At 43.4% G+C, this 23,345-nt stretch overlaps 3 protein-coding genes across 10 annotated transcripts; 1 reads left to right on the top strand and 2 right to left on the bottom strand.

Moving 5' to 3' along the window:
- The first annotated feature begins 78 nt into the window (after positions 1 to 78).
- On the top strand, positions 79 to 10,052 carry zwilch (zwilch kinetochore protein). 3 transcript variants are annotated; one of them, XM_042110258.1, is made up of 19 exons: positions 79 to 314; positions 584 to 626; positions 706 to 804; positions 883 to 1,010; positions 1,387 to 1,574; positions 2,120 to 2,199; positions 2,344 to 2,499; positions 2,751 to 2,822; positions 2,987 to 3,080; positions 3,318 to 3,370; positions 3,462 to 3,579; positions 3,758 to 3,837; positions 4,127 to 4,283; positions 5,032 to 5,060; positions 5,193 to 5,329; positions 5,459 to 5,554; positions 5,743 to 5,858; positions 5,983 to 6,082; positions 9,927 to 10,052. In XM_042110258.1, the coding sequence occupies exons 1-18, from the start codon at positions 265 to 267 to the stop codon at positions 6,069 to 6,071; spliced, it is 1,785 nt and encodes a 594-aa protein (XP_041966192.1). In that variant the 5' UTR covers positions 79 to 264; the 3' UTR covers positions 6,072 to 6,082; positions 9,927 to 10,052. The 3 variants fall into 3 exon arrangements, with proteins under 3 accessions (XP_041966192.1, XP_041966191.1, XP_041966193.1); XM_042110257.1 differs by having other exon boundaries at positions 3,459 to 3,579; XM_042110259.1 differs by having other exon boundaries at positions 80 to 314; positions 706 to 795; positions 3,459 to 3,579.
- lctlb (lactase-like b) lies at positions 6,093 to 17,612 on the bottom strand. Of its 5 annotated transcripts, none has more exons than XM_042110263.1 (16): positions 17,512 to 17,612; positions 16,430 to 16,624; positions 15,903 to 16,063; positions 15,405 to 15,492; positions 14,929 to 15,038; positions 14,532 to 14,660; positions 14,076 to 14,171; positions 13,902 to 13,956; positions 13,291 to 13,452; positions 11,848 to 12,122; positions 11,157 to 11,283; positions 10,308 to 10,507; positions 9,550 to 9,613; positions 8,692 to 8,729; positions 6,949 to 6,993; positions 6,093 to 6,649 (listed from the first exon to the last, which is right to left on the bottom strand). In XM_042110263.1, exons 2-15 carry the CDS (start codon positions 16,554 to 16,556, stop codon positions 6,961 to 6,963), a joined length of 1,665 nt encoding a protein of 554 aa, XP_041966197.1. In that variant the 5' UTR covers positions 16,557 to 16,624; positions 17,512 to 17,612; the 3' UTR covers positions 6,093 to 6,649; positions 6,949 to 6,960. The 5 variants fall into 5 exon arrangements, 4 of the variants coding, with proteins under 4 accessions (XP_041966197.1, XP_041966194.1, XP_041966196.1 ...); XR_006035104.1 differs by having other exon boundaries at positions 6,608 to 6,649; positions 8,623 to 8,729; XM_042110260.1 differs by lacking the exon at positions 8,692 to 8,729.
- A 1,344-nt stretch (positions 17,613 to 18,956) lies between these two features.
- On the bottom strand, positions 18,957 to 22,071 carry snapc5 (small nuclear RNA activating complex, polypeptide 5). Of its 2 annotated transcripts, none has more exons than XM_042110340.1 (4): positions 21,905 to 22,071; positions 21,190 to 21,305; positions 20,759 to 20,833; positions 18,957 to 19,825 (listed from the first exon to the last, which is right to left on the bottom strand). In XM_042110340.1, the coding sequence occupies exons 2-4, from the start codon at positions 21,277 to 21,279 to the stop codon at positions 19,607 to 19,609; spliced, it is 384 nt and encodes a 127-aa protein (XP_041966274.1). In that variant the 5' UTR covers positions 21,280 to 21,305; positions 21,905 to 22,071; the 3' UTR covers positions 18,957 to 19,606. The 2 variants fall into 2 exon arrangements, with proteins under 2 accessions (XP_041966274.1, XP_041966275.1); XM_042110341.1 differs by lacking the exon at positions 21,905 to 22,071 and adding an exon at positions 21,737 to 21,891.
- Positions 22,072 to 23,345: the final 1,274 nt, after the last annotated feature.

Genomic DNA, 23,345 nt, shown 5'->3' with positions numbered 1-23,345 from the left:
TTAATGTTTCGGCGGATGACAAGCACAGATTTGACCGAACTACTTGCTGAATTTCCAAAAACGTCATGACGTGTAAGTGGCCCGACCAATGACTGTATGGATGAAAGTCATTGGCGCGACATGTCAAAAACAAAAAGTTATGGGAAATTAGAGTTGAAATTTTCTGGTAGTGTTGTAGATTGGACAAGACAAGCAACACATTATCAGCGATCTTAGCTTCTCCATACACATTTAACAGATTTGCTTGGTATTTGGTCCGAAGAAATGGGTTCTAAAATGTTAAAAGATGCCAATCGCTTTGTCGCCTCTTTGAAGTGAGCAACGCCAACTTAATCTGTAACGTATTCGCGTCCTTTCATAGAATAGCCTAATGTAAGGTTAAATAGGAATGAAGAATTTTGTGAAATGCAATACAGAAGTCATTTTTAACTGTTAACTCTAATCTGTTAACACAAACTAGCAATATTGGCTGACTGGTTAACGTGAGATTTAGCTAACATCAAGTATCCTACGATGGCTAACTGTGTTGTAGGCGTTAATGTTTTTACAATCATACCTGACATGAATGTTGTTGTTATTTAAGATTGTTATGTCAAGAAAAGGCCGAAGATGAACTACTATACGAGGTAAGAAACAATCATTATTCACACGTATATTTTGCAACACAAAATACAAATGGTCATGGTTATATAACTATTGAAATAGGACGACATCCAGATATCCTTGGTGAAACATGAAATGTCACTGCACAAGTTAGTCTGCGGAAATCTTCCTGTCCTCGTCGTTTGGAAAAAGGTGAGCATTGTAATTTACCAGGCTCTTGACTCTCTTGTGTTATTTGAGATTATGAGACAGCGACACCAACACCATCTCTGTTTCCAGCTTCATCTTCCGCAGGACAGGGACGAAACTGAGGACTCGCTGCCCAGTGAGGACATACTTAATGAGGAGGAAGCCAGTGAACAACAAAATGACATTGGTCCTCAACCTTTATCACTAACGAAAGCAAGGTAACATACTGACTTTAGAAATGCTTTTGTGAATGTATGAAAACATTGCACTGAGGTGATCTGAAATACCTTGCATTACATTACATAATTTAATAATTTCCGCAAATGCCTTGTATAAGTGGCATGATGTGAATTTAATCTCTGTTGGAAATATCTGCTATTTTGCAGATGTACAGATTTAAATCGGTCTTTGGAAGTCATGCGTCTCAAATGTAGACATGTATCAAGAACCGTGAGATCTTCATGCACTTTCCTTGAATGTGCCTGTTCACCAAGATCTCCTCATCCTCCTAGATAGATAGATAGATAGATAGATAGATAGATAGATACTTTATTGATCCCCAAGGGGAAATTCAAGTTTCAATCCTGTTTGCAGGCAGCTGATGTCTTGGTACACCATGAGCCAGAACCCAAACATGCCCAGTGCCCTGTGCTCTCCTCTCCTGCCCCTCTGGGTGCGCTGTGACATGAGTGACCCCATAGGTACCACGTGGCTTGGGGCAGAACCCGTCTCTACTGGCAACAAAGTCAGTGCCATCAAGCTGTACACCGTTTGCAGTAAAGGTAATGCACTCTGACTAGGTTATCATATTCTGCTGGTATGTTTTCTTCTTCACCTACTACAGTTGAGGGGAAATATCACTGTGAAAACTCAGCCTTACCACACAGTGGAAACCTCAAATATTTTATAATGTAAATGTAAATCAGGTTTCTCGGTCAAGTATACTTGCGTATACAAGGAATTTGGTCTCTGCATTTATCCCATCCGTGAATTAGTGAACACACAGAGCACACAGTGAACACACAGTGAGGTGAAGCACACACTAACCCGGAGCAGAGAGCGTGCCTTGCTACAGCGGCGCTCTGGGAGCAGTGAGGGTTTAGGTGCCTTGCTCAAGGGCACTTCAGCCGTTCCTACTGGTCGGGGATTAAACTGGCAACCCTCTGGTTACAAGCCGAAGCCCTAACCAGTAGGCTACGACTGCCCCAATAATTGTTCTGTTTGCAGATCTATTGTATCTGTATGCCTTTGCTCACACAGTGTCTGATGGTTTTGCAGGAAATATGGTCATCAAACTTTGACATGTACATTGTAATATGTTGTGCAGGGGCAACTGAAGATAAGTCATCTTTTCTCAGTTTGGATGAACTGATGCAGTTACATCAGAAGAGACACCGTGCATCTGCCGTAAGACATTTCAGATGTTAGCTCTTCCAGGATGTTTGTCCAAAATACCTGTTGTAACTGAATTGACAATTGAAATTCTTTGAAACTAGTGGTGAAATGTGAAATGAATTGAAATAAACTGGAATATGTATGCTGTGTTTTCAGGTAGAGACAAAGGGCTATGCTCAGTACAACTTGTTTGGCTCCACAGTGGTGGAGAATACAGTCATCGAGTCCCAGTGCAGCGTCACTGCTGTCTTCAAGTGGAGTAATGTGGAGAAGATCTTTCAGATGCCACCCCAGTCGTCCGAGGCCGTTTTGGTGAGCAGGACGGGCTCTAGGCAAACTCTGTGGGCCAGTGTCCCGGACATGGATTAAGCCTAATCCAGGGACCTTTTCAGTGGATTTTTTTTTTCTCTTTTAGTGTAGGACTTGTCTTTATCCATGCTGAGGAAACAACCCCCTGTCAGTCAACTTTAGATGTGCAGAACTCGGGGGTGTCATAAAAAAGCAATAAGCTTCTCTGCCATTTTTGTAATATTGTAAGAAGATTTGCAACCTTTTATTTCCAGGATATCAAGCTGGCAATCGGAGATATAAAGAGCCCTTTGTATGAAACCTACAAGGAACTGGAGTTTCTGGAGGCAAGTATTTAACTAATTAAACAATTGTATTTACTGTGGTGCTAAATAGAACCGTCTTCAGTAATTCACTTCTTTTGCAATTCAACACCTAACATGTGGCCCTTTCCTTTGTCGTCCCCTAACCTGTGCGGACTGCTTTGGCTCGCTCGTCCCTCACCTGTTAGGCTCTAGCCCAGGGGCTCCAGACAGGTGAAGCAGAGTGGCCCGACCCCACTGACCCCAGGTCAGCCGTGGACCTGACTAAAGCTCTTGTGGAAGGTACTGCCATAGCCATGCGTGGATGATGTCTGTTGGATTGCTGATTTGATCACGGACAAATTATAAATCAGTTTAACTACCAACAAAAATACAACTCCACCACAAAGACTTCTTTCTAATGGGGTTCTCAAGTTTTGTTTTCATGTCTGTAGTTGTTTACTGACTATTTTGTGTCTATGTGTCTACACACACACACACACACACAGTATGTATTGTAATTTGGTATTTTCTTTGCAGAGCTGGAGAACATTGAGAGAACAGGCCAAGCCCAAACTGGGAAGGTGGTTGAGGTAACATACCTTATGACGCAACCAGGTTGACCAACACATGTGAGATGAGATGGGTTGTGGAGCTAACATTGTGTTGTGTCCACCTAAGCAGAAGGAAGGCAAGACAGACATGCCAGCAGCAGACAAGGGCATTAGCATCTACGGCTCTGCAGGACTGGACAGAGGCGATCTGGACTTCACTGACCAGCTCTGGGTCAAGATGAGAAGCAGTGAGACTTTCTTTTCTTTACCATTACTACACCATTACTTACTATTACTACAACATTATTTACTATTACTACAACATTATTTACACGAGTAGTTAGTTGGTGTGTTTTCCCCCTCTCTCATCAGTGGTGTTTAAGTTTGAGCATGCGGTCATAGCTATCTTGGCATTGTCATTTGCAGGTGTGACCTCATACCAGGACATAATAGATTGTCTGAAAATGGTTATCTCTGCTGTCAAACATGGCAAGATCAAACCAGGGGTGAGTTTCCATGTCTGTCGTCCAGGCATTTAGTGTGTGGCATTTCATCCTGATGTTTCTCAAGTCTGTTTGCTCTACAAGTTTTGTGACGTTTTTCGAGGCTGGCAAGGCTGGCGAGGATGTGCAAGTGTGAATCAGACAGAGGGAAGGATGGCTAGCATAGATTAACGTATCATTATCTTAATCTTGTGTGTGTGTGTGTGTGTGTGTGTGTCTCTATCTCAACATTATAACATTTTTTAGACAGTCTCATAAAGTCTTGTTCTCGCCCCCTCCTCCTCCTGTGCAGGTGCCCAAGAACAGCAGGAACTCCCTGGGCAGACTCATCCTGCAGTCGTACAAACAGCAGATGGAGGATGTGTCCCTGTCTGGTCTCACCCCCGTGCACATGCTGCTGGAGATGGGCCTGGACAAGATGAGGAAGGACTACATCAACTACCTCATTGGTCAGTTTACATCATCAACCATCAGCTTGGGTCCATATCAGTTACCTCATCGGTCAGGAACACTTTTCACTCGGCTCGCTACTGAAACCTGCCTCTTGGTTCCAGCGGCTATGGTGTGAAGGGGGTACGAAAACTACGAAAGTGACTTGCAATAGAGGGCACAGGGCTACTGTCTAGTATAAGGTCTGCTTTTGTGCTTTAGTATGAGTGTGTCTTCATGTGTAAGTTACTTTGCATAAAAGCATCAGCTAAACTAGAGTGCATCCTGACTGGAAACCCTTGAAATGTGCATTAATTCTTCTAATGCGCCTAGAAATTGAATTGGCCAGAGGGGGGTAGATTAACTTTCTATTCGAATAAGGTATTACGCAATTAGAATTTAGCCTGCACACATTTGTTGCATTTCTTCATCTAATGTAAAAACTGTGTATGGGGAAGGGGGCGGGTCCTCACTGTGTCCCACATGAACCTGTCAGCAAGTTGAAACCCAACAGCCTCAAATGAAGATGAGGGAGCCGGACAACAAGCCTTTTAACATGCTACATACAGTACTAATTCATGTAATAGAACCTTTTAACATAATGCTACATACAGTACTAATTCATGTACCGGTAATAGCGTCTAGCAATTGTTTTCAAAATGTCTTGAAAATATTTCAAAGATACAGCATTGTTTTTTAACAGCATGTCAGATTTGTCCCTCACTGTTCTTGTTTGGATCAGTTATTCTCTTACTCGTCTTATTTCAGGAAGGGAGCTGACCACTCTAAATAACCTGGTGAGGATCTGGTTGCATGTTTACTCTTTCTGTATATTTGATTACAAAAACGTTCAATTAAGTACTCAAAAGCACCATTGTGTACTGCACATGAGCTGCTTCTTATCTTTACTGCCCTCCTGTGATGTCCAGAGCTACTACCTGAGCACAGAAGTGGACCTACAAGAGCAAGTAACCCGAGTGAAGAAACTGCACCACCTACTAGAGATCCTGGTGATCTGTAGCACCTTCCTCAACCTGCACTACGAGTGCCTCTTTCCATTCATACAGTAAGTTTATCTTCCACATCCACAGCAGCGCCAGTGAGTCTGTGTCTCTGAGTTTAAGCCCCTATTTTACATTCATTATTTTTGTATGTGTTTTTTTTAATGTAGTGTTACTGTGATTCTTTGTTTCAGATCCTGCCTAAAGTACTATAAAACAAGCCCTTACGACGAAGAACACATATTTCAGATGCAAATCAGACCTGTCATGATCAGCAACTTTTACCAGAAGTAAGACTTACCATCGAGTTCATTATTTACATTCAGGGATTGTTAGCTGGAAATGTTTACATATACATATATACATATACATATATGTGATAGCTTATATGCTTGTAAATGTTCAACATGGATTGTATGTTCTTATGTTGATTTTGTGTTTTTGCATATTTGTGCGTGTGTGTGTGTGCGTGTCGTAGGGAGGAGCCCATAGTGTGGGGGGTGGAGGTCTTCAGTGGTCAGGGCTCTCGAGAGGTCAGAACCTCCTTTCACCTGAGCGATCAGCCCCTGGTGGATCACGTGACCTTCTCTTCAGGTGAGACTAGAGTTCCATCCATCCTCCGCACATTCAATGGGTTAACTCTGCTAAATGCTTAACTAAATACTAGTTTATTAAATACACAATATACTCTAAGAGTGTTTTTTCCCCTGTGAGGTAGATTTTAATAAGACTACCGTAAATGGGGAAAAGGAGGACACTGCCTTCTTCAGCACCTTGGTGACCCACAGCCTGATAAACTTCATCTAAAGTCCTCACAGGTGAGTCACCTAAGCTTCAAATCACTTCCCAGGTTTGCCAGGTCATTCATTTGGAGACTTAACAATTTCTTTGTGGAAAAAATGTTCATGGAGAAACGTTAACCTTTTTGTCCGCAAAAGTATAAAAACTGGGAGTCTGTTCAAAATATTTATTCAAAATCCAACCCTTGGTAATCACAAGTGTCCTCCCCACTGTCTGCAGAAGAAGGGAAGTGAAGAAGTCCCAGCTGTGCAGTGTGTATTAGTTAACACTTTGTGTGGGGTACCTAGCAACCATCGGCATGGCATTCACATCCTGTAGCTTAGTAAAAAAAAAAAACAGCATTCCGGTCCTCTGTGGACAGCCAAATGTGTGACTGGCACTGGTGTGTGTGTGTGTGTGTGTGTATGTGGCAAGTGAAAAGTGCCAGTCTTAGATATCTGACATGATTATATGTGTGTGTGTGCTTGCTCAGTTGCGTCTGCGCAGCAGGAACATGAGGAAGACTGCACCGAGCAGGATGCAGAGAGTGCACACAGTGGGGACGACAATCTCTGTGACCATCTCCATGTGACTGGTCAGGGGATCTGAAACACACACATAGCCAAACACACACAAACACATATACACACACACACAGGTTAGTAGAGTATCCCTGTGCCCTGAGGAAAACGTACATTTTATCTTTGTGTTTTTATGAAGCAAACAAAGAAGTTGCCAACTGCTTAAGCACAAAGTTGAGCCTTTGAGCTCTCAAAGGGTTAATAATCACTGATGTCCTTCAAAAGGGTTAATAATCACCGATGTCCTTCAAAAGCACGGAGGGGTGTTTGAAAGCCACGGAGAGGTGTTTGAAGGGGAAAGATTTGTCAGGCTGGTGGCTTACCATGAATAAGTCTTAGTATATTGGCAGCCGTGCTCCGTTGTGCCTCTGATGAAGAGAACGAGAGACAAAGTCTTAGAGGTGTGTGTGTGTGTGTGTGTGTGTGTGTGTGTGTGTGTGTGTGTGTGTGGCACGACACATTAACCCTTTGAGGACTGGCACAACACTTCCCTTGGCAAACCAGGAAGTACTGTAGCGTGCGCGCTTGAGCTTGCTTTTAGCCAACAGCATTAGGAGATGAGGTGGTAGATCTGTGTGTGTGTGCGTGTGTGTGTGTGTGTGTGTGTGTGTGTTTGTTAGAGAAGAGAGGGGGGTGTTATGGATTCAAGCTGTGAAGCCTTCTGTGTCAATAGCAGCTTAAATGTAGCAGGAATCTGGGAAATGTACTCCTGTTATGAACTATCCTCTAATTTGGAAATGGCCTGAACATTGGCTATTAGTTTTGGTCCATTCACCGCAATGCAGATGACAGTTTTTGTGGGTGTGTGAGTGTGTGAGTGCGTGGGTGGGTTCTCTGCCCGCAAAAGAGTAAATGAGTTTCCAATCTGTTTTGTAGCGAAGCCACAGGTTGCTTAGCATCCTGCTCATAACCTTCTGTGAAATGTTGTGGTATGGTAAGGCTGAGGGTTCTGGGAATTGCGGTTTCGGAGTATTGGAAGAAGCAGCTATATGCTGAAGCGGCCTTAAATTTAAAACGGCAACAACAACAGAAGCAGCCCTCAAAGAGTTAAGTGTTAAAACGAGTCGCTGGAGATGAAAATCACCAAGCCACAGCAAAGCAGCGTTGTAGAAATGCCAACAGAACAACACACACACACAGACACACACACAAACATCATTAGCAGCAGCACAGCAGAATGACTTGGCTCCTCAGTAGGGATAGGATTCTAACAGCCGCGCAGCATTAAACCAGTACTGTTAATGACCTGTCCAGGCCCAAAGGGCCCACTCACTTTAGTCCTAAACCAGTACTGTTAATGACCTGTCCAGACCCTAATGGCCCACTCACTTTAGTCCTAAACCAGTACTGTTAATGACCTGTCCAGACCCTAATGGCCCACTCACTTTAGTCCTAAACCAGTACTGTTAATGACCTGTCCAGACCCCAGGGCCCACTCACTTTAGTCCTAAACCAGTACTGTTAATGACCTGTCAAGACCCTAAGGGCCCCACTCACTTTAGTCCTAAACCACTTCCCTATCACACTCCCACACACAGTTTTACGACACCCATAAAAGTAATTATAAGTAATTATTAGCCTGGCTAACGTCAGACAAATCACGAGCAAGGCAACATGGGAAAACCCAGGCTAAGTAATTATATATTTTTTTATTTTAGTTTTATTTGGTTTGAATGTTACAGTCAGTGGCAGACAAATCATTAGCCTAATTATAATAGTAACTATTACTTGTTTTTTATACATAATATATAAAATAACGTCCATCATCATAAGGTGAGGCGACAGAGTGAGAGCTAACAAATGATGGGAGATGGTCTGGACACTTCTGGACACTCCCTCAGCTAATTCTAACCCATCCCATTATTTCCCCAAACCCCCCCCCCCCCCCCCCCCCATCCCATCGCAAAGGACTGAGTCATTCCAGACCACACAGCGAGCCTGTTAGCAGCAGAAGCCAAAGCCAGAGAGGAATGCACTTCATAAATGCATAAATGTACCCCTAGAGTCTAAACCTCATCATGCACAGGAGTCTAAACCTCATCATGCACAGGCCAAACCTTTGGCACCTCTGCATGTTCCTTATTTGCCTTGGACTTTCTTCTAGCTGGAGGGGCAAACAAAGAAAAATCCTGTTAGAGGTTTTTCTGAAAGTCTGTTATAACGCCAGTCTCTAGCTGTCTCTCAGACCGCCTCTCTCTCTCTCTCTTACTTACTCCCTCCCTCCCTCCCTCCCTCCTTCTCTCTCTCTGTGTCTCCTTCAGAATTGGTTAACCTCAGAGTGGACCCCAAGAAAATAGTTTCTGTCTTGCTCAAAGCAACGCACAGCCTCTAACATATTGAAGCCTCTCACAACCAGGTCAACTAAGCGGATGTTGGTTACTCAGTTGATCAACTGAATCGGAATCACTTAATCAAAGTTTATGCACACACAGTGGAGAGAGAGGGCTTCAAATATGTATTGGTATGGGATGTTTGGAGCAATACTGCTGTATCAATACAAAATTCCCCATACGTGACACCCCCTTAAATGTATTATTGATTTCTGGCTATAGATGAATACTAGTGAATGTCAGAATTCAAGTAACACTTACATCATGTCAGAACTAAATGAAGCTGATGTTTTCAAAGGAGGGTTTGACACTTCCAATTGAACTAAATGAAGCTCTGATGTTTCAAAAGAGGGTTTGACACTTCCAACTGCATTTTCAATCTCGTTTTGGTCTTGTCTATGGCATGCATGGCAATAATGGGTCTCAACGTGGCCTCAATACAAATCTAATATGTGCTCTGTGTAGAATTTAGTCACATACTTTTTGAGAACATAATTTAGGTAAGTGACATAAGAGGAAGAATCTTTTTTTGTTTGCCCCAGCTAGTAATGTGTGTTTGTGTGTGTGTGCAAATGGGTGATTCTTGTCACTGACCTGCAGCTAGAAGTTGGTTGCTAGAAGAGCAGGTATCTGTAGACTTCCTCTTCCAGTTCTCTACCTGATGGGGGCAGTGCGACATGGACATGAGTTTCTTGTTTACTTTTAGTGATTTGTTTGTTTATTTGACAGAAACTGTACAAAAACATAACTACCACAAGTGCCAGAAATGTATAAGGCTTCTAGCCATGGCAGAATCTCTGCTGTATAGCTAATGTATATCCTTGTCATTTGTTTAGCAGATGGAAATGTGAGCGACTACATGCTTCTTGCACATGTCAGTGTTATATAACCTGACGGATGCCTAAGGGGAATAACATGATGTATTTTGCAACCTTAATCATTTGCTAATGATAAATCTTTTTCTTTTGCAGATGTCCCGTGTAAGATGTTTTCCTCTACAAGAGTTGAGTTATAGCATCATATTTCTTCTGTGTACAAAGTGTCTTGTCTGTTTTTATATCTATGTAATAAATGTCTTTTTTAATGTTGCAGAACTACATGTTTGTATGCTGTTCATGTCTGGTCTTTTAAGGCAGTGTTTTTCAACCTTTTTTGTGCCACGGCACACTTTTGACACTTAAAATGTCCCACGGCACACTAACATCCTGTGTGAAGAAAAAATAAACATACCATAGCCTGAAATTTCAAATAATCTATCTATCTGTCTCATGGTCTATTGTTAATGGGGCGCGTTGTGATTCAATTGGTTTGAATTGATTGGTGCATGAGAACCAGGCGGTAGAGGCCCTTACCTCTCTCTGACTGGGAAAGCCATTGGCGTTGATGATGTTCTTGTAGAACTGCACTGAGGCTTTGGGGTACCGGGGCTTGTTCTTGTTCTTGAAGTCCACGTAGTACAGGCCAAACCTCTCCGAGTACCCCTCGTCCCACTCAAACTTGTCCAGTAGAGACCAGGCCGTGTAGCCCTTAACGTCCACCCCATCTTTGATCGCTGGACGTGCGAGAGGAGAGGACAGAGAATCTCACTGGAGATATTAAGACTATCATACATTGGACACAAAGTGATCCGAATGTGTTTAAAGGCCACTTTTTATCCCCTAGCCACATAAGTGACTCAACCTATTACCTGATCGGGACCAGTTGGGAATTGCATATTGCAGGATTAACCAACAAAGATTGCTTCACTCCTTGGCAATATGTTGCTCTTTGGTGAGCCACATGTGACGCACATAACTATGCCATGGTGAGACAAAGCATAGACTGCCCAATTACCTATGTAAGCTCAGGTGTTCAACCCTATAGAGGTGCCCAATTACTTATGTAAGCTCAGGTGTTCAACCCTATGGAGGTGCCCAATTACCTATGTAAGCTCAGGTGTTCAACCCTATAGAGGTGCCCAATTATTTATGTAAGCTCAGGTGTTAAACCCTATGGAGGTGCTTCAACTGAAGCCATGCACCCTTTGGGGCCAGTGACCAAGATAATGGGAACAATCCCAATAGTAAGGTATATTATAGAGAACAATGGTGCGAATAAATAATTTCAGTTTTTGAGAATGTTTAACTGCATATCCAAGTGCTGAAAGAGTTTTCTGTGTTGTGGTCAGTGGACAATAATGGGGTGATTTGAGCGGCACTGACCCTTCAGCATCTCGTTGGTGTAGTCCTTCATGTACTGGATCCTCCAGTTATCACACAGCTCTGTGCACTGCATCTTCTCAGATACGCCGTTCTCTGTGATGTAGATCATTGGGTTCCCATACTGAGTCTAATCAGGGAACACAGAACAACTTGATGTAGATCATTGGGTTCCCATACTGAGTCTAATCAGGGAACACAACAACTTGATGTAGATCATTGGGTTCCCATACTGAGTATAATCAGGGAATGGAGAACAACTTGATAGATCATTGGGTTCCCATGCAGAGTCTAATCAGGGAACAGAGAACAACTTCACTCATATGTACACTTGGCCAGCGATTATTATCAGCAGTGGATTTAGGAATTGTACATTTTGATGTTAAGCAATTTAAGGCATATGGACTGTACATATTGAAACTATACTACTGCAACCTAAATACTTAATACCTCAATAACCTATACAGAAGACAACACTAAATACTTAATACCTCAACAACCTATACATAAGACAACAGATGCCATAACTCAAAACTGGGGGGTTTAAATACATGTTAAACCAGTTTTAATTCGACTTTTTTTTTTACTTTTACTTACTTCCATACCATAACCAGTAAACTCAAGGAATAAGAAAATCCTGAAAGAAAACAAAGCAGTTTGATAAACTGACACCCTTGGGTGCTAACTCTCCCACCTTAATGAAGTTGAGGAGCCTGCGGAATCCCCAGGGCACGGCGTAGAGCCATTCGGAGCCAGGATCCGGCCAGCGGGGGTCCACCAGTTCGGCCACGTCGCGGTCAGTGAAGAAAGTGCTGCCACGGCCCGCCGGGTACGTCTTATGGGTGATGTAACGCGTGGTGAAATGGCCGACGCCCAAGAAGTCACAGGTGCCCTTCACATAGCTCTTCTCCTGGGACGAGAACGTGGGCAGACGGGACGTGCCCAGGCCCTGCTGTGCACTCTTACGACCTGCAGGACACACGGACGCATTCATGGCATTTACACTTACATATTGCACATGTTAAAGGAACCATATGTAAGATTGTGGCCAAAACTGGTACTGCAGTCACTTTCAAATTACTGTAGAACGGTGTATCCCCTCCCCCTCGACTCGAGGTTGCCAAAACACTACTGACTTCGTGATTACTAGATAGGTGGAGGGTGGCGCATCAGGCCAAAACACAACATCAGTTGAGGGCTGCAACTTCACTTTTGAAATGACAATATACTGGCCGGACTACCGTTGTCAGTATAGTATAAGTATATAAGTATATATACTCTTTTTATCCCGTGAGGGAAATTTGGTCTCTGCATTTATCCCAATCCGTGAATTAGTGAAACACACTCAGCACACAGTGAACACACAGTGAGGTGAAGCACACACTAATCCCGGCGCAGTGAGCTGCCTGCAACAACAGCGCTCGGGTAGCAGTGAGGGGTTAGGTGCCTTGCTCAAGGGCACTTTAGCCGTGCCTACTGGTCGGGGTTCGAACCGGCAACCCTCCGGTTACAAGTCCGAAGCGCTAACTAGTAGGCCACGGCTGCCCCCAGTGATATAAGTATTTGAAATGAACCTGATTTCTTAATGTCTAGTGACATATCAGGGCCATTTTATGATTAATTGAAATACATTCCTTAAATATGGTTCCTTTAACATTTATTTATCTATTTACAAGTGGTAGTGCAAGTTTTAATAGAAGTTTATGTTCTTCGATTAATTTACTGCGTGCCAAATGCTTTTCATACTTTTAATCAAATATGTTGGAACTATACAAATACACTGCAAATTAACATTTCTTGAGAACTTGTGAATAACCATCAGTCTGTCCCAGCCTAATCTAGAGTGGGGCAATGGAGTCTGTCCCAGCCTAATCTAGAGTGGGTCAATGCCATCAGTCTGTCCCAGCCTAATCTAGAGTGGGTCAATAGAGTCTGTCCCAGCCTAATCTAGAGTGGGTCAATGCCAGACTAGGTCAGGATCCATTCCTAAGGAGGTTGCTATTTTCTGTCAGGAACATGTGGGAGGCAGAGGAGGCTGACATGAGAAAGGAAAACTCGTCATTCACAATATATCCAGTAGGACCCAATTCATTTGTTGTCATTTGCTGTTCATGTAGATTAGTTCTACCATTCTTACCAACGAAGTCCTTCATTACTTGAGGGTAGTCCCCATGGAAGATGGGTGTGGCAAACCAGCCCATGTAGAACTGGACATATCGCTCTGCTGCCTCGATGTCCTTCTGGTTGGTCATGTCCACCGGCTCACCCCAGTCCCCAGCCAGAGAGATGCCCACCATACCTGGCAGACAGAGCCAGAGGCACAAGCCATGAGTACATACATACACAGAGAACAACAGACTCGTGTTAGTATGAGCCACTTACTGGAGTTACACAGAGCTACTCCTGACAGTGTGGATGTACACTACAAAGTTAAGAGATTTTAGAGAGAAGGGGTCCATCATTTCCTGCTACATTCTTGCAAATTATGGAGCATCATCAAAAGCCAAATGCATGTTTCTCTGACCTAATTACTTGGGTATAGAGCAAAAACGTAGAAGTGGACCAGCAGCCCAGCTAGAGCTCCATGTTTTATTGTTATGTCACAAAAACTATCCACTTGACAAATGTCAAAAAGCATAAAAAAGTCGCCTTTTGCCATTACTGAAAAAAGACTCTGCTACAAAATCATTTTTGTAGGTGCTGGAATTATGGTGAGCAATTTGGACCTTATTGGCCACAGTCCATTACCTTTCTGTTTGCTTCTCCATAGAGAGTCATAGGTGTGCCAGACCTTAGCATGGGCCTGGGAGGGAGGACAGGGTGGAAATGTCAGCACAGCTATTGATTTAGGAAACAACAGGTTTTAGTCCAGAGAAAAGATGAAATCAAGATGCATCTGTGACCTTGGTGATGACCTCTGACCTTGATGATGTGATGGGCAGCCCTGTAGGCCCCAGTGCCTCTCAGCTTCATGCCTGGAGCATGCTCTCCTGTCTCATAGCCCTCCACCGCCACAGACTGCCCAGACAACACAGGAAACAGGACAAGCAATGACCAGTCAGGGCGTGTGTGTGTGTTTGGATTAGTTACTCATAGGGTACTCCAAGCACTCTTGTTTTTAACTACCTGACAAAGGCTTAATACCAAAACATGTCAGTTTTGTAAGATTTAAATGACCAAGCCATAACAGCCCAACCATGATGGGTTATTTCTACGTTTATATTTGCACTGATAGTGTTGTAATGTAATTGAACAGGTATGCGTACCCATGGATTGAGTTATTTCTACAGTTGTGTTTGCACTGATAGTGTTGTAATGCAATTGAGCAGGTATGCATACCCATGGAGTGTTGTAATGTAATTGAGCAGGTATGCGTACCCATGGATTGTTGAATGTTATCCAGTATTTAACTCTGTTTCCAAATCTCTCGAAACAGAGGTTGGCAAAGTCATTGAAGTAGTTCACCATACTGATGTTCTGCCATCCACCATATTTCTCCTGCAACACCTACAATCCAAGAGATTAATGAGAAAACAGAAATACTTTGACTTCATAACACTTGAGATTGTGCATTCTACACCATATTTGAGGGAGCTTTATGGCAGATGGAAAGTAGGATTCCAAGGGCCCTGTACTGGCAGGAATAGAACATAAAGGCCAACAGTAGTAGTATTGGGATGCTCCCATGTTTCTAGCACCGCCCCGTACTGCATCAACAGAAATGTGGATGTGAACTCTGAGATCTCTGAGAGACGCATGTAGTGTGCGTATGCACCTGTGGCAGGTCCCAGTGGTAGAGGGTCACAATGGGAGTGATCTGATTCTCCAGCAGAGTGTCTATGAGGTTCTCGTAGTACTTGATTCCTTTCTCATTCACATGGTCCGCTGCATAGACAGAGATGTACATGTAGTATGGTATTCATAGTCATGATCAGAAAGAGCCTGGTTATTGGAGCAATTACAAACATGATGTTATGCAAACAGTATTTTACCAGTAGTCCTATAGAGATAAACAGGTACGCATACTGAGTGGATAAAAAGGATACTACATAGTATACTTCCCTTATTTAAACCAGTGACCACAATGGGCCATGTCCAAAGCACCTGAAATGGCCTTTTTAGTGCACTAATTGTAATATCACTGTACAACCAGCGTTGGGTAGTGACAGGATACATGTAATGGGATTATGTATTCAAAACTCAAATACGAGTCAGTGTACTCAGATCCAGAGGATGAGTGTGGACGCATACACTTGATGCCGGTGGGGATGAGCCTGGGCCAGGAGATGGAGAAACGGTAGTGGTTCAGCTTCAGCTCCTTCATCAGCGCAACATCATCCTGCGTGGGGCCGGAACAGAGGCGGGGTTATAGTGCAGGCAGAAATCTGATTGGGTGACAAACTGGCTGTTCACAGGTCGTTGGTGTGAGCAGTAGTGGCTGAGTGGGAACAGTTTCAGGAATTTGTTAGTTTCAAACATACATTTGTTTACTTTGTTTATGTTTATTTATGTTCACGGTATTTGGCAGGCGCTTTTGTCCAATGCGACTTACAGTATATAAACACTACATTATTAGTTAAAAGATAATGTTTATGGCAAATAACTTGAATCTATTTACATGTGTGTTACATTGCACATCTAATAAACAAATAACCGATCAGGGTTTCTACACCATCAGTCAATAATGATAAATAAATTAAGAATTTAGAAGAATGTGGCTTTTGGGCTGATTAGGCTCCCTCCACCTACCCTGAACTTGAAGTAACCCTCACAGGAAGAGTCTCCAGTGTCGTTGAGGAAGATCTTTCCCTTCTTGTGGGTGAACACATCCCAGATACTCAGTCCTTTTCCATCTTTGTCCCAGGCTCCTTCGGTCTGATAGGCTGAACTGCCGGCACCCCACGAAAATCCTGACCAATTAAAACAAGCCCCTTAGGTATACGCCAAGTGAAATCAATCAGGGGCTTAGGGATGGCCTGAACAAGACTATTACGATGTCTACCAATCTAGCAATACATTTCACAGCAAATATTCTGCATGTAAACAAAAAACAAGATATTTGTGAGTGGTGTTAACAAAAAACAAGATATTTGTGAGTGGGGTTAACAAAATTTTTTTTAAAGAACAATAACTCTGAAGCTGTCCAACTGCCCATTCTAAACAATTGACATCTTTGAAACTTTGAGAGGCTATAATTGAATGTTCTTAAATGGCAGAGGTACAGAACCTGTGCCAGAGTGTCTCATTCAGTGCTAGCCCAGTCGGAGTTACATTACCACTTGGAAAAGTGCCATAATAGAAGGAGCCGCGCTCGTTCTTTGTCCAGTCGAAGTCCTCAGCCGCAGACAGACACAGCACCAGCACAAGCACATGGCAAGTGGTCACTGCACTACGGGGCAGCATGGTAGTCCTCCTCAGCGATTGGCACGGTCACGGGCACACTCACTCTCCCTCGGTGGCGTCACACACAACTGGGCACAGGTGAAAAGAGACAACATTCAAAGGGAGAAATCTTTATAGCCCCAAAATATAGCCTCCAAAAATGACAGGTGAACGACAGCGTAACAAGTCAAAGATAATATCTTAATAGCCTTATTCCAAAATGGCAGACAACATAGACAAGTTATTAAGGGAAGCTGCACTGTGCAGTGTACACATGTCAGTGTTCTTTTAGGATTACTTACACCATCTTATCCATCTACAATCATGTTCATTATTCATCACTTTAGTCATCAGCGCTATTCTTGATAGTCCTTGTCTGACCAAATCCTGTCTAACCAGTTCTGACCACATGCAGAAATGTCTGGCCTGTGTGCCATGGCGAGGTGCATGAAAGATCTGAAGTATTTCTGTTCCAAACATAACTTTCACCTGAACACAGAATCAAAACGGGCCACCCCATACTGCTGCTCTACCTGCTATGCAACGACAACACAGCCCAAAGACAGGACAGGGTGAAACCGCTACTGGACAGAGACCGGACACAGCTGAACTGGCTGGGGTTTCCAGTGGACAAACATGAGAACAAATCACTACTGTAAATGGAAATATACAGTAAACATGTTTCTTTAGTCGTAAAGTTACATTTATATCATAGAAGGCCCAATGTACAGACACAAATTGCCTGAACTTTCTTATGTGCATACAGAACTTGTCCCCGTAGGAACTGTGTGCCGATGAGGTATCTTTGGCAATAAAAAAAAAATACTTTACATACTTAACAACTTGCATGCTTTATTCATTTTACTATCATTTTGCCTTAGCCATCCTTTTGACACTAAAAAACAAACAAATTTGCATGCACAAACAGCTCATTTTCCCAATTCCACAAGCCTTTTTAATTGGACATCAGACCTACCTCACAGAATCTGCATTGGCTCCGGTGACAAATGTCATTAAATGTGAGAAAATAGTCCAGCCAAACAGCTCATCCACCTCTCTGGCTCCACAGTGCAGAGACTACAGCACCTGCTGTCGCCTCACCGCATGGAAGCATCCAGAGCTCTATTCAGAGTCAGGGGTGGACAACGATGGGGTGGGGGTGGGTATCTCGTGACCCCCAATCCACACCAAAATGCCCTCCCATTGAAGGTAAATGGACTGTGAGCTCATTTTGCAAAGGTGGACAGATCTCTTACAAACGCAGGTTTGACGCGGTAAGCAAAGTTAATGTTGCGGGGTTCTGATAGGTGATTGTGTTGAGTGTGACAATGAGCGTGACCAGTTGAAAAGGATTATGCGGTGCAGAGGGTAGGCTACCTGGTCTTTCAACCTGCACCTGGCATCAGGTCCACATGAGGGATTTGTCAACAAATACAACTGGGACATTTATTTCAAAATCATAATTACAGACATACTCTACCTGTTCCTTGTTTATGGTCCACTCAGCTTATTCTGTGAAGAGATATTACACAATTGAATATATTACATAGCACTGGGAAAAATATTAAACATAATGTTTAATTAGTGAAGTTTATGAAATAACTAAGTAAATTCTTTTACTCTTATATGAAATGTTGGGTGCATAATACAATGCAACCAAGACCAAAAAATTATTATGAACTTGTTACTGATTATACTTAACTTATTATTAAGTTCATAAGTCAACACTAGATGGTCATACGGTAAAGTTCCTGTGGAGCTATGAGAGAGAGACGTGGCCCACCTTGTCCTGGCGTCCCAGACACAGAGACGGGACTGAGGAAGGATGCTGTTGCTGGAGCACCTCTGTCCATCTCCATGGGCACCAGCACACATGCAAAGCTGTATATATCCATCAATGACCTCCCCATTGTTAGGGTCAGTGTGTGGCGCCACCCATGTCCAGACTGGTCTCTGAGTGCTTTGTCCAGCGCCGCAGCATTGTTTTTGGACCTTTTGGAAAGTGCTGAACTGCTGGACCTGGGTGGAGATAGGGCACATGGCATGGTGGGGGCTACAGGGGTGTTTGGCATGGGCACTGCCCAACAGGGAGGGCATCATTTGGTTGGGTCTGGATAAAGGAGCCGTGCTCTAACGGTGACCGCAGTTTAGCATATCAATGCTGAACCCATGCCAGAGCACACAGGAGTCCTGTGTGTGGATTCTCGTAGGAGTCACTACTGTATTCCACAGCTTTACTGTGTCTCTGGGATCAGATGTTGATGTCGCTAAGCTGTTTGCAGCCTCCATTTTACATAGATGATTGATGCAGTTTTGCTATTTAGCACCATGGTGAAGAGAGTACCATCAGCCTCCATTTCCCAACATACTCCACACCACTCTTACAATCTGTGCCAGTCAACATGAGAGGATGGCAATGCATAATATCAAAAGCGCATTTATTGAACATATTCTGTTTCTTTACCGTCACATTAACAAAATGTACAATCTCTAAAGTGACAATGTGGTTTCAAAAGAATGTAAACATCAAAATAATTCCATGTCTTCTCTTTTGTGCTCAGTTACTTTATGATATCCAAACCATCATACCTATAGTCATTTCAAGGCAAAGGTAGCAGTGATGATCTCTTAGTGGCTCAGAAAAACAACATGTTTTTTCACAACTTGTTTAATATATACACCAGCTGCTGTGTTTAGTTTACTAAGACCTTTTGAACCTAAGCGTGCTCTCAAAAAGTCCCAATATTTACAAACCAGTCAGAACAGAAGCACTGAATAAAGGTAGCTTACATCTTACATTCAGGCTGAATGCAATTCTATACCAAAAGGACTTTAATTTTTTACGTTGACGGCTAAATAGCACATGAAACTGTCCAAAGTCCACAATACTTTCCATGTACTCCAATGATATTAGAAAGCCTTGGCTTGAGTTACAATGTGAGGACAGTGATTCCTAGCAATGAGCTCACGAGCTACTCTCATTACAGACTGATTACATCCTACAGCATAAACGTCACCATGGAGACGAGGGGTGCATCACATCACATCACATCCAGGTTTGCAGGAGCAGCTCAGTAACAGTCCTCATCGTCCTCGTAATCCTCCTCCACTCCTACTCCCAGCATCATCTGAAGTTCGTTGTTACCATCCTCGTCCTCATCTTCGTCATCATCTTCATTTTCGTCCTCCTCATCCTCTTCCTCCTCTTCCTCCATGTTCTGATCTATTGGGGCTCCAAGGACTAGTTCTGTCTGGTTGATTTCTTCCTCGTCATCTGGATTAATTTCCACCTGCAGCACAGAAACAACAGCCACTGTAACAACGGACAGTTTACCAACCCCACAGTTCCTGCCAACACAACACAAGGACCACATGTCCTGTATAGTATAAGTATATATACTCTTTTGATCCCGTGAGGGTAATTTGGTCTCTGCATTTATCCCAATCTGTGAATTAGTGAAACACACTCAGCACACAGTGAACACACAGTGAGATGAAGCACAGTGGCACAGTGAGCTGCCTGCAACAGTGGCGCTCGGGGAGCAGTGAGGGGTTAGGTGCCTTGCTCAAGGACACTTCAGCCGGGGTTCGAACCGGCAACCCTCCGGTTACAAGTCCGAAGCGCTAATCAGTAGGCCACGGCTGCCCCATGCCCTGTGAGAGGCATCTGCACATAAATATCTTAGGTGTCAAAATTGCCTAATGCTTATGTAACGGTAGCCAGCTGGTCCGTAGCTGTGCAGGATCGTTAGGTAAACCTCGACACCTTAAGACTCGCGCTAGTGAGAGAGCTATGACACCCTGGGGTTTTAGCTCAATTGCTAGCATGCTCAACTCCCAATCTGAGGTGCTGCGGGTTGCAGGTTCGAGTCCGGGCGAGTGCAGGGCTGAGCTGTGCGGTCATCACAATGCAATTTACATTGGTGCTGTGTCATTGATTGGGAGTAAGTAGGATGGTGAGTGTAATGGTTATAGTCAGCTGTTTCATAGCTGTGCAGTATGAACGTTAGGTAAACCTCCCTCCTGACAGCTGGCCTGAACCAAGCAGTTAACTCAATGCAGGTTAACATACATACAGCTATTAACAGCTTTCGACAATCTATTGAAACAACAATTTTCAGTTACACAAGAATTACCAAGAATGTCCAGGGAGTAGCCTACAATCACAAGTCACAGCACCCACTTAAAGTTATTTTCTACTGAAATTGAGTGTGAGTGTTCACCTGGGCTGAGACTGTCTCCTCTGTGCACTCTGCATTCTGGGCGTTGATCAGAGATCTCAGTGCTCCTTCTTCAAACTGGAAAGAAGAGGACTGTGTTACACTGTACTTACACACACACACACACACACACACACGCATCACTGCTCTCATGCGATGCAATACACACCATCATTGGTCATAGTTCACTTCAGGAGTGTATCTGTCAGCTTGACTGACACCTGTGGTAAATGCTAAAAGACTCGATCCTTCCAGGAGTTCGTATCAAGTTTGACAAACGTATAGCACTTTTGTCTACATGCATACAAACCAACTGAGTCGGCAGTACATGAGATTTGTCCTGCAGGCTACATACCTTAAAGTAGTACCACAACTAAATGTGTGTGAAGTACAGAGCAACAGCAGCACGTTTATGATGAGGTGTCAGGTGCTACCTTGAGTCTGTTGAGCTGATCTTGCAACATCCCCTTGATTTTCAGAAGAGTCTCCTCTTCCTTCTTCAGCTCCTGCAGACGGCTAAGCATGGTCTCGGGAGGGCCCTACCGCATTCCTACAGAAAGAACGTCACTGTCATTAAAAACACCGCACAAAGTTGCGCTGTGAAACGGCTGCAATGATCGTCTTTGACCGATAAGTCGTGATTAATGTAATGTTGCCCACACATTCGAGCACAGTGTGTGGGGCAGCTAACGCTACCCGTGGTGCGTAGGGGGGAGATGTAGCCTACTGACATAGAAGTAAATTCCAAAACGATTGAAATGCAGAGACGGGAACGGTCGTTAAAAACGCATTTAATGTACGTCGTTGCACTGATGGGCTCAAGAATACTATGACTTGCACCCAATAATCACAATATGTCAGTCAGATATCAGCTGTTTGACAATCAAGGAGACACATTTTACGGAGATCATAATTTTGCATAGCATTTCAAACATATACATTGCCTGGGTGTCGTTTTGCCTCCAAATAAAAGGCCATTACCTCAAACTCCAAAACTGTCAAACGTGAACAAGTCTGCGACACAAGGTTTCGTGCTTAGGTCTGCATTGTCAACATGCCTGTCTATCTACTGCTGAGATAGCTAGCTAGCTGAGCTAGCCACACCACTTAACGGATAATGGTATTAATACATTTTCATTGCATACGTACGTGAACAAAGTGTACACTACGTCTTAAAGTGAACAGACTGGCGAAGCTGCACTGTTATAAATAAGGGCAGATTTAGAGATCGCATCACTCTTGCAGTACAAACAACACACTTTCACAGGAGGTAGCAGCATAGACGTCACGAGTGAAACGTAAGTTAGGCGCAACCAACCAACTTCCTGTTTGAGAAAACCGCTCTTCCTTTTCGCCAAGAGCCAAACAGAGATTGTGCGCCCCCGTGTGGTTAATTTTGAGAGAGCTTTGAGTGATGAGCTTGGAATAGTTCCGTGCAGAGCCGTAGCCTACGGGTCTGGTTCCGTGCAGTGGCCTAATATATAGGCTAATATGCATATCCGACGAGTCACTATTTTTTATGTTTAGCTTTATTAATCAATGTGTTTCAGCTTATTTCAGTTTCATTGTCTGTGCCGTGTAGTGTAGTTATCCCTTTTGTCTGAATCTTTATTTTACTGCTAATAAATCATAGCAATTCGTGTGAGTTACATTAGGCCTATGTATGTTTATACACCAGTACATAATTAAAAATGATCAACAAAACTTCTTTTAATCACCCAACACCCCACCTGCCTCTGCTGTTCTCACCTGCATCTAGAACCTTTGAACTGGCAGGTGCCAGCTTTATAGGAACCAGGAAGCCTAATTTGTAACAAATGGATTTCATGGCGTTAGTCTCCTCATAAAACAGTCAACCATTCTTTGAGGTTGCACATGTTTGAAAAGGAATTTATTTAGCGGTTTGAAGGCAGATTGATATTCTGTTTCAGGATGACATGTCATTTCACTAAGTTCAAACATGACTTGAAGGCAGAAGTTTGTTTTCCTTGTGAGCAGACTAAATCAAAAGTAAGTAAAACAAAACAAAACAAAAAACATAAAAGCTCATCAAAGCTCTGGCAACAGTGAATGCTGAGTGGCCATATTTATAAGGTTTGTCTCTGTCAAGACACAGAGAAAGAGAGAGGAGAGAGGGAGAGAGAAGAATGTTTATGCACTTTCCTCTTGCATGTTTCGTATTAGTGGCCTGGGTCACTAATAGAAAATGAAAGGGGATAAGGGAACACTTGCTGATGCACATGTGTAGAGAGGTAGCCTACTATCCTGCAAACTCTCTCTCTCTCTCTCTCTCTCTCTCTCTCTCTTTCTCTCTCTAACTTCTCTCTCAAGTCATCTTCTGTCAGGTAAAATCCCTTTCTCCCAATCCACACAACACTGTCTGTCACAACAAATGTAGGAAGCGTAAATAGCCAGCCCAGCCCAGCCTAGCCAAAGCACTCCTCCGTGCCCTTCCCTCCCCTCCCTCCATCATAAACATGCTTGCAAAAACACAGGGGGAGAGGGCAAATTAAGAAAATAGCTAATTTAGTGCAAACTCAAATAAATGGCAGATGGTGCAACACACTGATGAGAAGCAAATCTGAAGCGG

Source organism: Alosa sapidissima, chromosome 11, assembly GCF_018492685.1.
Source record: "Alosa sapidissima isolate fAloSap1 chromosome 11, fAloSap1.pri, whole genome shotgun sequence".
NCBI classification, from domain to species: domain Eukaryota; kingdom Metazoa; phylum Chordata; class Actinopteri; order Clupeiformes; family Clupeidae; genus Alosa; species Alosa sapidissima.
This window is presented reverse-complemented; position numbering and strand designations above follow the sequence as displayed.